Genomic DNA, 15,605 nt, shown 5'->3' on the forward strand with positions numbered 1-15,605 from the left:
ATTATATAATCATTGCAATACTTTAGTCCATCCATATTTTATGCCCTAACGTGGCCAGATTTTTAAAAAAATAGTTTTATCTTCAAGAATTGCAAACTTTTCAACACAAAATGATCGAAGGACGAGGATTCCGAGGTGGCTTGGACGAGAAAATGAGGAGAATGTGGCTCGGACGAGAACTTGGTGTTGCTGGCCTTCCTCCCCTCCTACAACCATGGGTGAAATTGATGGATCTCGAAACTCCCTGGCTTGTAATAGAAGACAGTAATAAATATTACATTGTAACCATAAACTCAGTTTGTCAGTATAATATTCTCTGGTATCTTCATCATGTTACTGGCTCCTGTCTAGGTATTCCTGTTTCCGGCATAAACTCAGCTTGACAGGATAATATTCTCTGACATCGTCATCATGTTCCTGTTTCCTGTCTAGGTATTCCTGTTTCCGGCATAACCTCGGCTTGTCAGGATAATATTCTCTGATGTCTTCACTACTTTCCTGTTTCCTGTCTAGATATTCCTGTTTCCGGCCTCGTATTTCATAAAAAAGTAAAACAACAAACTTATTTATTTTAGGTTTTTTAATCACAAGTAAACTAGTTTCTTGTTTGACGGTTTGTTTACTCACAAATTAACTGGTTTCTTGATTCATGGTTTGTTTATTTTCAAAAAAAAACTGACTTCTTAGTTTGTTTACTCACAAATAAACCGGTTTCTTGTTGGTTTACTCACACATAAACTGGTTTCTTATTGATGATTTGTTAACTCACAAATAAACTGGTTTCTTGATTTCAACCATTTTCTTGAATACTTTTACAGTGAGATACAGTGTCAACCACTAAAAAAAAAAGTTTATGATTGAACGTGCTTTCAGAAAAAAGTATTAGCGAAAAAAATTGTAAGAATCGTAATAATGCTAGTAACATAATAATAATAATAATAATAATATTAATAATATAATCATAACAATAATAATGAAAATAATAATGATAATGATAACAATTAAAGGTAATAATTATAATATTAAAAAAGGTGTTCTACCTGCATTATACTAACTGATGCTATGGTTAATCCAAATGGTTTTTGATGAAGATTTATCCAGGAATCTATTCTTGAATAGCAACCCTTCAAAAATAGATTATTTCGTTGGGATACAATTTTTGCAAAGGAACAAAAAAATACAAATAAAGGATTCGCATAGGAAAAAAGAATATTTATAGTTGAATAAAAATTAAGAAGTTGTTCAGGAAACGGAATATTGATTAACTAAAAAGGAATATTATTAAATCGTTCTGTAAACTTACGGAATATTGATTAACTAAAGAGGAATATTATCAAATCGTTCAGTAAACTTATGGAATATTGATTAACTAAAGAGGAATATTATTAAATCGTTCAGTATAACTTACGGAATATTGATTAACTAAAAAGTTACTGGAATAACTATTTGCTCTTCAACAAACACACTGAAATGTCGTCTTCCTTTTCCAGATTTTACTGGGTCCTACTGTATACAAATCTATATTGCAGCACCTGACTCCATCTATATAAGCTGTAAATCTCCGAAATATTTGATTGACAGGCGACTAGATTCTCCGGCTGTGGTTCCTTCCAAGCTCGATAGGACTAAATATTAGAATGTCGTCTTTTATGGAATATATTTTTTTAAAATTAATTAATTGATTTAAATGCTTTGAGTTTTTAGAATGTTATAAAAATCTCTCATCAAAGGCATGTAATTTATGCTTAGAACTTTTTAGTTTTATCGATCATATTGGAGGTCGGAATTTATGAATAACGAGGAGTAGTAGATCTAGTGTGGCCAAAGTTGGTCAACTTGCTATACCTAGTTTTAAATTTGACCTTGGGTTAAAGATTTTTAGAAAGTGTTTAAAGTTATAATAATGTACAACTGTTTAAAAAATTTAACTTATTAAAGGAGTTTACCTCCTGATTAAGGAGTTTAACTTATTTAAGGAACTTACCTCCTGATTAAGGAGTTTAACTTATGAGAGGAGTTTTTCTCCTGATTAAGGAGTTTACCTTATCAAAGGAGCTTACCAGCTGATTAAGGAGTTTAACTAATTAAAGGAGCTTACCTCCGGATTAAGGAGTTTAACTTATCAAAGGAGCTTACCTCCTGATTAAGGAGTTGACCTTAATATAGGAGCTTACTACCTGATTAAGGAGTTTAGTTTATCAAAGGAACTTACCTCCTGATTAAGGAGTTTAACTTATCAAAGGAACTTACCTCCTGATAAAGGAGTTTAGTTTATCAAAGGAACTTACCTCCTGATTAAGGAGTTTACAGCATGTTCTCGGGACAATTAGCTGAAATGTTGAGAAGCTGGGTAAATCTCGTCTTCTCCAACTAGAAAGTAAAAATATTGTGTAAGTGGGTGTTTTTCACATTTTTTCTGTTTCACAGGATCGGAAAATGTGAACAATATGGCCCCTACCTTTTACGCTCCGTTTACCCAGTTAACAAAAAGACAATAAAAGCAAAACATTACAAAAAAAAGTTGGGTATAGAGAAAAAAATGTTTATTAGTGATATCCTTAAAAATTCATGAAATGACTGTGACCAGTCATGTGGATTTTTTCTTTATTTCTTTAACTATCCTGCAAACAAATTTAAAAAGTCATGATTGCACAAATCTGTATGTCAAAGTTTTAGTTAAAAGTCCATTTATTTGTATGATTTTTTGTAATTTTGAATTACACTTCACACTTTTTCTCCCAGAGGCATAATTTACCTGTTCACAATAAAATTAATATCACAATGTCTCCAGGGTATTAGGATTATATAAAAAGTTATTGGATTTGGTCAACCCTGCTCTGAATAAATGCTTTATGTCTCTTGGGGGATGGAAGCTATAGAGCACACATAGAATTGGTGTATAGACTAAATAAAGACATCATCCCTATCTTTTAGAATGAACCCAAGAAGTAAACGGTATGAATCCAATGTTTTTAAGATAAGGATTATTGATGAGAACAAACTTGTGTTATGTTCTCCATTGTTACAGATAAAGTCAATATAAACTGACATTCCTTTTAGAGGTAGATTTATATGTTCTCCGAATACCTCCAAATATCTGGAAGTAAAAAGATTCGGAAAAGTAAAAACCATGTCCTGACTCCTGTTTCAGTTTTGCATAGACAAAAATAATGCTTTTTTATAATTTTTTGGAGGGAGGAGATCAGAGGGACTGCGGTCGTAAATTTAAGTGACTCTTTATTTCTAGCGTGCAATGTCCAATTAACAACAGTACCCTGACAATTCTGGTTTCTCCACAAAATTGATTTGCACATCTTTCTTGCAGGGACAAAAGGAGGACATTATCAAAATTAAGAACTTTTTCTCCATTGCATTGGTGAAATAAAGGTTTAAAACTTTAAACTGTACTGATGTTGTAAATCGGCCATATCCCTTTTTAAATGTATTGAATGTAACTATCTGTTCTTACCAATACAAAAACTTCACACTTGATTCAACCTCTTTATCTGTCGCTTTAAACACTATGTTTTTTAATGAATATTTTGGATATTTTTTTAGTCTGCTGGTCATTATTGGTAATAACTGTAATTCTCATAAGCTTACCTCTGACCCTTTAATAAAAGTAAATTCTGACCGCGTCAACCTTGTTGCACCGGCTATTCCTATTGAGTGTCTGCTTTATATACACGATGTTCCAAGCGATACAGTACAAACTGGGATTGGAAAGGTTGACCCGGCTCGGAAATTCAAATGTACTACGGCTGCCCTTGCAACTGCTGGTATATTTTGTTAACGAAATAACAAACCTCAACTGCTGGTATATTTCGTTAATGAAATATCAAACCTCAACTGCTGGTAAATTTTGTTAATGAAATAACAAACCTCAACTGCTGGTATATTTTGTTAATGAAATAACAAACCTCAACTGCTGGTAAATTTTTTTAATGAAATAACAAACCTCAACTGCTGGTATATTTTGTTAATGAAATAACAAACCTCAACTGCTGGTATATATTGTTGATGAAATAACAAACCTCAACTGCTGGTATATGGTGTTAATGAAATAACAAACCTCAACTGCTGGTATATTTTATTAATGAAATATCAAACCTCAACTGCTGGTATATATTGTTGATGAAATAACAAACCTCATCTGCTGGTATATGGTGTTAATGAAATAACAAACCTCAACTGCTGGTATATATTGTTAATGAAATAACAAACCTCAACTGCTGGTATATAGTGTTAATGAAATAACAAACCTCAACTGCGTGTTTTCCGTGTAGTCTGACCAATGCTCTATTCCGCAGCATAAATGCTAAAGTAAAAAGAAAATGTTTACAAAAGTAAGAGAATATTGTGGAATAGAAATCCATCAAACATCCACTTTTGTTTCCCGACCAAATCTGGCCGCTTAAAATATCCTAGAGTATCAACTATGTCATAATCTGATATAGGGTTTGATTGGAACCAATGCTTAAACCTCAGATTTCTTGGATACAACTCTACTTCTTTCAGAATCTCTTGTCAATAATAACAGTGCTCTGGTTAGCAAGGAACGGGTTCAATCTGTAAAAGATTGCCCAAATTAATTTTATTTATAATCAAAAAAAAAGTAAAATAAAAATACAAAATGCAATCAATGAAGTAATATACAGAATTAGTTACAAGAATAAAAAAACTGCGAGAATCTTCAACATAGTCAAACTCAGTTTAATTTAAACAATTCAAGGATACAAAAGCTCATTTATCAAGTAAAAGATTATAGTAAGCCTAATTAATGTGCCATAAACAGGTCACAATGTTATCTCTCTGTATCAAAATATCAAGTATAACTGACGAGAAATGGAGCACACAGTATAAAGGAATTGAGTCTTTGTCACTAACAAAAATTTTCTAATCCCTATATCTTAGCAAATTGATGGTGCAAACCTTTGATATTTAAAACTTAGATTATTTAATCTACCAGAATTCTTAGTTTGAAATATCTAAGGTCTACGGAATTGGGTTGCAAAGATATTGTGATTATAAAATCTGAGTAAATCCTTTCAGGTAAAGTTTACAAATCAAAAGTAATTTTGATGCTGTGCAACACTGAGGGGTGAGGGAATTCAGAACGGGACAATTTCGTCGCGTAACATCTTTTAACTTTTAACTACTTTTAAGACAAATCCTAAGTTTGTCCGAACTGATGTTACCATGATTACTCCTTTTTACATGAAACTAGAAATCAAGCCCTGCAAAATGAAGATGTTTAGGGCTCACATAGATTCAGCCTGCCTTATAAATCGTCTCATCAATGTTTGGTACAGAGTTAACTTTCAAGTGTCGCAACGTCTTGGGCTTTGAATTTACTGCTTTAACTCACTTATGCTTTTCTGTAGCCCTTTACATGCATATTTTAGCTCAAATGAAGCACTTGTTGTTAGCTTTGGCTTTCATGAAGTAATTAGCAAAATTCAAATAGATTTTTCTTTGAGAGTTTTAGGCCTTTAAATAACAGTGAGCTGTGTATCTGAATACCAAATATACCATTTTTTCTTGTACACATGGAATACCATATCATTCTGAATAAAACTATTTAGTTATTTCTGTTGATTTGATCCAACAAGATTGTTAGAAAAATAATCCTGTATTACAGTTTTCTTAATTCCATAAAAGGAAATCATTTTTCATTTCTACTTTTTCATCTACATGTTTAGTATGGAACAGCGTAAGTCAAATATAATTTTTAATTTTTTTGGAACACTCTTTACCAATTGTAAATTTTCTGAGACACCTTTTCAGAAATATTATTTAGTTTACAAGTTGATTAATTTATGAATTATACAAGTATACAATGTCACTATGGAGTTGTATCCTCTAAATCTACCAGACAGAGAATATAGAATATTCTAGATTGAAATATGTTAAACTTCAATACTAGACAAGAGCACTTTTACTCCAGATATATTACACTGCTCAAAATATTTTAGTGAGTACATTTACATTACTCTCCCAAACTGCTTTTGTCAAATTTTGTCAATTTTTCAAAAATTGACTAAAAATTACGTAGATAGACACATGGAGTTTTCTGTCCTTGCTAAACAATCCAAGATTTAAAGTTTACCATTGTAAATAAGCAGAAATGGTCGCTTTAAATTTTTACAATCCCTTTAAATATTCCAAATGACCAACCTTGTTCTGAACGAAGTCCACTGCCTACAATACATAATGATATTTTCAAAATTCATTTGATTTTTTTACTCTAGAGTTCCTTAATCAAATATTTTAAATCAATACTTTTCTCAGAAACATTTGTGTGTAGCCCCCATTGAGTTGAATTTTGATATTCAAGAAAAGTTTAGATAATAAATGGTGAGGTAAAAGATAATAAATGTTGAGGTAAAAGATAATAAATGGTGAGGTAAAAGATAATAAATGTTGAGGTAACAGATAATAAATGGTGAGGTAAAAGATAATAAATGTTGAGGTAAAAGATAATAAATGTTTAGGTAACAGATAATAAATGTTGAGGTAAAAGGCAATAAATCATGAGGTAAAAGATAATAAATGTTGAAGTAAAAGATAATAAATGTTGAGGTAAAAGATAATAAATGTTAAGGTAAAAGATAATAAATGTGTAGGTAAAAGATAATAAATGGTGAGGTAAAAGATAATAAATGTTGAGGTAAAAGATAATAAATGTTGAAATAAAAGATATTAAATGTTGAGGTAAAGATAGTAAATGTTGAGATAAAAGATAATAAATGTTGAGGTAAAATATAATAAATGTTGAGGTAAAAGATAATAAATTTTGAGGTAAGATATAATAAATGTTGGAGTAAAAGATAATAAATGTTGAGGTAAAAGATAAAAAATGTTGAAGTAAAAGATAATAAATGTTGAGGTAAAAGATAATAAATGTTGAAGAAAAATGTCTTTGGAAAATTAAACTGTTCATGATGTCAATATTCTATTTAAAATGTTGAAAATTTTTTCTGATTTACTTTTTAATAAAGCCTTCTCATACAGGGTGTCCCAATAAACATGGAAATTCAGTGACGAATTCAATATCGTCTTTTTAAATAATTCTTTGATTTAGTATAGTGATACCTACTGAGAAAGCTGTAATCTGCAAGAGTTTCGTCTGCTATGTTCACATTTTGTTTGTTTATGTTTTGACTACATACGGTTGTACTTAGTAAAACAAGAAAATTGCAGTATACAAACAGGGTAAACTTGTCTGTCTTTACTGTTCATTTTGCGGAGACATTATAGACACATCTTTACAGTCTTTAACCCTTTTCATAAAATAAACTCTAGCAGACATGATGATATTATAGGATTTGAAATCAGGTATTACAATGCTAATTCATAACAAAGACGATATCGAATTTGTCACTTAATTCCTATGTTTTTTGGGCACCCTGTACCTTCTTTATTCTTTCTGCTGCCATAAAGAATGATGTAAAAATGAATGTGTTCTATCCCAATACAAGAAAGTTCCTGAATAGGTTAATTAGTCGATAAAAAGAATAATATGTGATTAGTCTCATTTTCCTGATTAGTACATTATTGCATTTCCTTGATGAATGTAGAAAACTCCGGCTTCCCATACTCAACTACTAATCTCTTCTTCAACACATCTCTGAAAAATATATTTTTAAGGGATTGATTATTTGCTCAAAATAAAACTAAAAAAACTTTGTTTACTGCAGTTTCCGAGAGGAAAGTAAGCACATGCAGTGCATCAGGCAGGGCTTCGTTTTTATGTCTTCTGGAAACTGCAGAACACTTTATTTGTAAACAAAGCTATATGAGTTTCAGGTATATTCCTTGGGCAATCCCATTGTTGTAGTTCATATAGACATCTAAGATTTTTCTGTATTGAATTTATCAATCATGGACATTATTTTAATACATTTTGATAATCTACTTGTTTCAAAGATTTTCAAGCATGAAAGATTTTTATAATTAAAAATTTGAAAATATCATGTTACAATAAAATCAATTTCACTAAAGTAATTGAGTCTTTGCCAATTTCAGTTTTTGTAAAACCTATATCTTTGCAACCTTATGATGTAAACCTTTGGTATTTCAAACTTACACTATTTGATCTAATAGCATTCATAGTATGAAATATTAAAGGTCTACGACATTGGGTTGCAACGATATTGAAACTAGAAAATCAGAGTTTGTGGCAAAAACTCAGTTCCTTTGTCAGTTAAAACCTGACAAATGAGTAAATGTATTCCAGAAAAATTAGCTTTTTAATATCAGATTAAATATCAAATATTTTATATTTAAGTAGTTTATTTAGCTTTTACACAAATCAATTACCCAGCATTTGGAAAAAAAAGGAATAAACATTCAAACAGATGTTCTATTTCACAATTTTTAGGAAAAAATATAAGAAATCTAAGAATCATTTATAAAGTTGGTTTTAAAAACAACTATAATCCTGCAAAAAAAACTTTAGTTTTTAATCTCTTATCTATCTTAAAGGATTTTATGAGAAGTAAACTTGACACTTAAGATTTTTTTAAAAGTTTTTGTTTGTTACTGTTTGAAGTGTACAAAAATATGCATTCTAACCATCCAATCATTTGTATTAGAAAATACTTATTGAAAATTAATCAATTTGTTCCAGCTACATATAAAAAAGAGTAACAATATGCAGCCTTGAAACAAACTATATGAAATATAAAGAGATATTCAGTTTTTTTTACCTGAATGTGAATTGGATGGATTCTGCATTGATCCAAATAAGAAGCATTATTAGGTTCTCCACAAATATGAGGGTAGCAAGGAGTACTCCACACTACAATGTACTCCATTATTAGGTACTCCACAAATATGAGGGTAGCAAGGAGTACTCCACACTACAATGTACTCCATTATAACAATCAAAGTTATATTAAGAGACCTTTAATGTAGTTTCAATTGACCAATCAATAAGGGTGACAAGCCTGATTCATCACAGTGTCCTTGAAACCTTTATCTGAGTAACAATGAAGTAGAAATCATCTATCTTGGAAATTATAAATATTTTTCATTGTCTCTGCTAGTTACTTATTCTTAGTGAGAAATTATTTTGAGAAAATCAAGGATATCTCCATCAATTTTGCTCTAACAATTGTTTGAGAGGTACCGTTTATTTAGGGTAAATTTATGAAAACTTATGTAATCTGTTAAAAAAAACTTACCGAAACTATCAAGTATTTTCTTCTCTGAACAATCCCTATAAGAAATAATATCTCTGCTATAAATATCAAATTTGTTCTGTTCAAATCCTGAATCCATATGTTCCATTTAAATCCAGTTCTATCTAATATCCTAGAAGCCAAATATGTTGTAGACTTCTAGATTCTAGAATATATTCCGGAATTCAATTTACAGCAAGATCAAGTGCCATTAACTGTATTATACAACTTGTCCCAGTATTCCAAATCCACTATTCTCTTCACAGTGAATATATATTATAAAGTATATATATATGATTGATTTATTGACTTCAAACTGTTTTGTAAGAACCCAAATAGTTTCTAGTACAATAAATGACAACATAGAATTTGTACACTCTCAGTACAGCTGTATTCTGACATCACAAATGTCAACTCTGTTTTTGTGCCTAGGGAACGTTTTCATTTTTTTTTTAAATGATCGCTTCTTAATGAAAACGACGACGAAAAATTGAAAACAAAAAGATCGTTTTTTTATAAAGTTTGTTTTTTAAAAATTGTCTTTTTGAAAAACGATTGATTTCAAAACAATGGTTTTTATAAAAATCGACGTTTTGTTAAAGATCATTTATGACAAACTTTCGTTAACGACAACCTTCATTAGCGATCATTAACAACGACCCTTGTTAAGGATCGCTAACAACGACCCTGCATTAACAATTGTTTTAATGTGTTAAATATCTTTAACAAAGAGAGGAAACCGACCTGAAGGGCATCTGTACTTATCATTGAGTAGTTTTTTTAAGAAAATATCAAGAAGTTTTAACTCCCCCACAACTTTTTTACTTCGTGTAAGACAACATTCAATAAAGATTCATGTATTTTTTCTTTCAAAAATGACTGTTTTTTTAAAGTTTGTCGTTTCGTTAACGATCATTAATGACAACCCTTCATTGAAGATCGTTAACAATTATTAACATAATTGTCAATTAATTTTTTTTTCATAAACAATTGTTTTTTCAAAAGCAATTGTTTTAAAAAAACAATCGTATATAAACGGTCACAAATGGTTTTTATAACGATCATTGATTGTTTTCTAAAAGTTCAAAATGAGTGGTTCGTTATTAAAAACAATCAATTTTTTCCAAAAATGAAATGATCGTTTGAAAACGATTGAAAAACAAAACAAAAAACGATCGTTTAATGATCGTTTTCGAAAACAATAAAAAACCCTATTTGTGCCTGGAATAATTATTATTTATAGTGATAATTTTAGAATGAAGTAAGAAAATTATGTTTTCCTTGTCATATATGACACTTGTAACGTTGTGTATAATTGGTTCATTTCTATGTTGCCACCTATTGTACTTGATAATCTATTTGAAAGAACCCATAATGTAATATCAAACTATTATAAGTAATAAAAAAAAAAAAAAAATTTCAAAATTTAAGGGATATTTAATAGAACTTTAAGTATTTAAGTTTTTTAATGTAGAATTCCAGCAAAAATCAAAATTGAATATTGATAGTTTTCTATAAACATCTATAAATATATGAGAATACTTATACCAACTATAAAAAGTTGATTATGTGACTTAATGTAAACTTAGAGAAAAAAATAATATTATTAGGTTAAAAGCTTAAAAGTGTAAATTATATTGGATGTAAACCCCATTTTAACTGGATAAAACTACAATTAGTTGTATAATTATGAACCAAATACCAAAGCTTTGAATTAGCTTCTGGAACAACTTTAAACTAAATTAAAACTTTACAACTAAATACATTAAATAAATAAATTTGAGCATCTAAACTATTGCACTTTATCAAAGTAATTTTAACTCTTCCAGCTCAAGATCAAATTCTTGAATTTAAATATTATTGCCTTAAACATTGAACATCCCAAAAGATTTAGCAAATATAAAAAATCCTTCATCGACATATCCCAAAAATTTTGAACTGTGTGTACATATATAACCATCGCCACATTATTTTTTTCTATATCTATGAAAAGATGAATTGTGGTAACAAAAGTTTTTAATTGGATATATTTACTTAAAAACTTAATAATTGGATAGGATGATTTCTTTTCAAAATATAGCCAAAATTTGGGATTTTTTTACATATCTCAATCTCATATTTCATTACCTCTTAATTTTATTAAATATTTTGGGATATCATTTAATATATCCAAACAAAATTTACAATAAAATATCACCACCTGTTTTATATTACTATTATCAAGTTATAAAAGAATTCATTAAATGACAATAAATTTTTTAATTTAAAGTAATTTTTAGAAAGGGGAATGCATTGACACTTTCAGCAAACACTTTTTAATTATATGCAGGATTTACTTGTTTTGGATATCTGTAATTTCTATGTTCTATAAACTTCCTGGCTTTTAATTGGCTGTTTTTTTTCTAAAGATGATATTCTTCATGATATCTATATAATAAAACAAGACATTTGTATATATATATATTTGTTGTGTTATAGGAAATAAAATTTGAATTTTTTTTAAATATTTTTTTCAACATTCTTTTTTCAATTTTTATTTCACGGGCAACGCATGGCCCTTCATCTAGTATAATTAGATTAATCTGTAGATTGACAAAAGGTCAAGATCAATGCTTAATTTGGTAACATTGGTTTAAGAGTTCCCAGATCTGGTACACAATCTTTTTATTAGGGAAATTTTACTAGTTTATACATTTTTAAGATATAGTTTCTTATTCCTATAGTTCCTACCAGGCCCACAGCAAATATCCAGGATCCAGCAATAAACAGAGCAAAGCAGATCAACTGTAGCAAATCCTGTAATTTTGTTGAAAAAGGTTTAAGGATTTCAGGCTCTTAAAATTTCTTTCAAAAACATTTGTATATTATCTTAACATTTTTATGAAAATTATTCCAAACATTAAAAATTAATGCACTTTTGAAAATTGTGTTCAATTCAGAAAAACAATGCATTTCAATTCAAAAGGTTTTTAATTCAATTTTTGATACATTTCATTTAAAAATTTTACAAAAATTTTATATACATACTGAATGATTTTCCACAATCCCAATATTTTACAGATATCCATGTTTTCATTTTAATTTAACTAACGTTCACATTTGCATTTTTATTTTGATAAAGGAAATAATTACTCACCACAATCTCTTATTTTCTAATAATTGTGTCTCTTCAATTTGATGTTGAAGACCTTTTAAGTTTCAAGTTAGGGTTCTGTTAAATCAAAAAGTCAAAGTTTAAAAAATTAATTGAGCTTTGCCATTAGGTTGCAAAATTAGAGATCTTAGAAAAAGAGATTTTGGTAAATAATCAATTCCTAATCCTTTGAAAGATATCTTTAATTTAAGGTTTTCTGTTTCAAACACATTTCCATAATTCTATTCTTTGTTTTGACTAAAATTTCTTAATTCTGTTCAAATTTTATTGCTTTTCAGATTTATTTCAATCTTTAAAGTTTCACCTGTCTACTTTGCAGACATTTAATCTAAATTGATAAATTTAACTTTTTGATTCAAACTTTTAACAAAGAGAGAATCTTTTTAATAACTTCCACTTTGAATTTTAAAACTATCTGTTTTATTGAATTAAATATTGATTAATCATCAATTTTAATTTTAGAATAAACTTGAATCCTCTACTTTAAAATTTTCTTTTTAAAAATTATAGTTTTCAATTTCTTTACATCATAAATATTTTTTTTAGATCTTGATTTTTTATAATATTTTTCTAAACATTTTTGAAATACTTTGGAAGGTAAACGCTGAATTATCCAAGCAAGAAACTAAGAGACTATATTTTCGATATTGTTGCAATTGCTCATTTAAGTTAGATTAAATTTATCAAACTTGGAAATAGTATTTTACAAAATTTTAAAAGTTTTCAAGGATTGATCACTTCACTTCTAAATTTCTTGTTCGGAATAACGAACATATATCCCAGTAAAGTAAGTTTTGTGATATTCAGAAAGAAGCGGATTTTTTTTTGCATTTAAGAAAGAATTTGAAATACGTTTTTGAAAAAAAATGTCAACCAAATTTTACAAAAATTGTTTTTTTTGTTTGCCTTTTTGATGCTTTCGAAATTACTGGAGAAGTAAATGATTTCATTATGAATGAGACAATTTTTTTTATTAATGTTTTAACAAAAAATTTCCATGTCTCTGGTATTCTAAGAATGAACGCCATCTTGGCTATATTGGAAAATATATACCTGCCCCAATGCAGCTATCAAAGTTAGGATCACTCCTCTTAAAAGTATATTTTATATTTTTATTTTGAAAAAGGAATTGAGTCTTTGTCACAAAATCTGATTTTCCAATCTTTATATCTTCGCAACCCAAAGTTGTAAACCCTAGGTATTTCAAAATATAAATTCTTTCAGATCAAAAATTCTAAGTTTGAAAATCAAAGGGTTACATCATTAGGTTGCAATAATATAGGGATTAGATAATTTGAGTTTGTGACAAAGACTCAAATCCTTTCTGTAAAGGAATGTTTCAAACTCATACTCTAATCTTTCAATTTTTGTTTTAATGCAACCTGATGTTGTAGACCTTTGATAATTTGAACTATAATTTTTTTTGGTGTGGAATATAAAAGGTTTACACTGTCAATTTGCAAAGATATTGGAATTAGAAAACCAGAATTTGTGTTGAGTATTCAGGTCAAGTTTTTCTGTTTTAAAACTTTAATGTATCTGAAAAACAAATTTTAAAAAGTGTTTTAAACAGTTTTTTTTACTTTTTAAGATACAAGTGGTCACGGTATTATTTTTCTAAAGACAGTAAATAGACTAACAAATTATTTCTGATTAAAATTGATAGCATTTTACTAGGTAGGAAAGAAATTTTCAAACATTACGGGCAAAATTTAATTAATAGCAAGAAGTGATTAAACAACAATAGATGCAGTTGGACTTTTTCATTATCATCACCGTAAGCCATTTAAAGGGGTTCTAGTTAGTTCAACCACTTCTTTGTAATCATAAATTTTTGTCCTAATTTGATTATTGGAACTGGTTTGATTATTGGAACTTGTTTGATTATTGGAATTGGTTTAATTATTGGAACTTGTATGATTATTGGAACTGGTTTAATTATTGGAACTGCTTTGATTATTATTGTTTGATATAAAAATATAACCTTGTTGGATCCAGAACTGACCAAACAGATATAGCTACCAACACCAAACCACAGGTCTTAACAATATATAGTATTGGCTGGTTTGGAGGGTAAATCAAAAAATATGTTTATGTTGAGTTGGTTAATTTCAGAAGAAAATTACTATAATTTAAGAGATTGCTTGGAAAACTAATAGCAGCAAAGATTTTTAGGTACGTATGTTGCCATTCGTTAGATTAAATTAAATTTAAATAATTTTTATCTTGTATTTTGTTTCTTAAAGAGGACTAAAGTCATTCTTGGAGCTTGCTTTAGAGCTGAAATCCTGCATGCTATGTTCTGGGGAGAATTTTTTTTTAATTTTTAATTTTGTCTTTAATTTTTACAATTTTTTTAGTAAATATTTTGTTTTTTGTATAACTGCTAATAAGGTATATTCTATTATTATAAATTGAAAACATTGAGTTTTTTATTTCAAAAAACAAATCAGTTAAAAAATGGAGAAGAAATTATTCTGATACATTGCATGTAGGGTTTCTTTTCAAGCTAAATCAAGCTTAAAGATAGAGTTTCTAATGGCTGAAACTCAAATCCTTTAAGGGTATATCTTAGATTATTTTACAGCAAAGATTTTTAAGGTTTATTAGATTAAACTTAATTTAAATAAATATTTTCTTATATTTGATTTCTTAAAGGATCTGGGGTGATTTTCTTATTATTTTTAATTTGTCTGAAGATTTAACAGATTTTTTTACATTTTTGTACAACTACTAAAAAAGGTTTTAATATATTTGATAATATTGTAAATTGAAAACATGGAGTCGTTTATTTCAAAAAAACAAATCAGTTAAAAAATGGATAAGAAATCATCCTGAGTGATACGTTCCATGTATGGTTTCCTTTCAAGCTAAATCAAGCTTATCAGAGTGAGTTTCCATTTTTGTATTTTTTTGGTTAAATGATATAAATTAATACCCAATAAAATAGATGCAGGGTTAGAAGTAACCCAGTGTAGACAGCAAGACAATTCTTGGGAGACATTCTTTCTGAATTTATTGGTCTTGTTTTCTACATTATACTCTTGACAGTGTAATTTCTTTGTGTATTTCTATAAATCTGAAAGTACGAGAAACTAAATTAAGTATTTATAATACTTTTATTTTGATTCACAGTTCTTCAACATTTTTGTAGAAGGTTCAAGTCTTAATAAATTATATTTTGTGCACAGCTTTAGCAGGAGACCAATTTTAATCTAAAAAGACAAAAACCTTTAAGTTTAAAAATTGTATAGCCCAATGTGCCA

General features: G+C 28.6%; 1 protein-coding gene across 1 annotated transcript; it reads right to left on the reverse strand.

Annotated features, from left to right (window-relative positions):
* Positions 1 to 29: 29 nt before the first annotated feature.
* Positions 30 to 15,387, reverse strand: LOC111701588 (tetraspanin-9). The gene is made up of 13 exons (XM_023472935.1): positions 15,278 to 15,387; positions 14,324 to 14,379; positions 13,393 to 13,429; positions 11,878 to 11,981; positions 9,189 to 9,318; positions 8,712 to 8,803; positions 7,567 to 7,630; positions 6,178 to 6,201; positions 4,263 to 4,318; positions 2,289 to 2,370; positions 1,533 to 1,625; positions 1,041 to 1,124; positions 30 to 837 (listed from the first exon to the last, which is right to left on the reverse strand). Exons 1-13 carry the CDS (start codon positions 15,341 to 15,343, stop codon positions 766 to 768), a joined length of 960 nt encoding a protein of 319 aa, XP_023328703.1. The 5' UTR covers positions 15,344 to 15,387; the 3' UTR covers positions 30 to 765.
* Positions 15,388 to 15,605: the final 218 nt, after the last annotated feature.

This window comes from Eurytemora carolleeae, unplaced genomic scaffold (genome assembly GCF_000591075.1).
Source record: "Eurytemora carolleeae unplaced genomic scaffold, Eaff_2.0 scaffold432, whole genome shotgun sequence".
NCBI lineage: Eukaryota > Metazoa > Arthropoda > Copepoda > Calanoida > Temoridae > Eurytemora > Eurytemora carolleeae.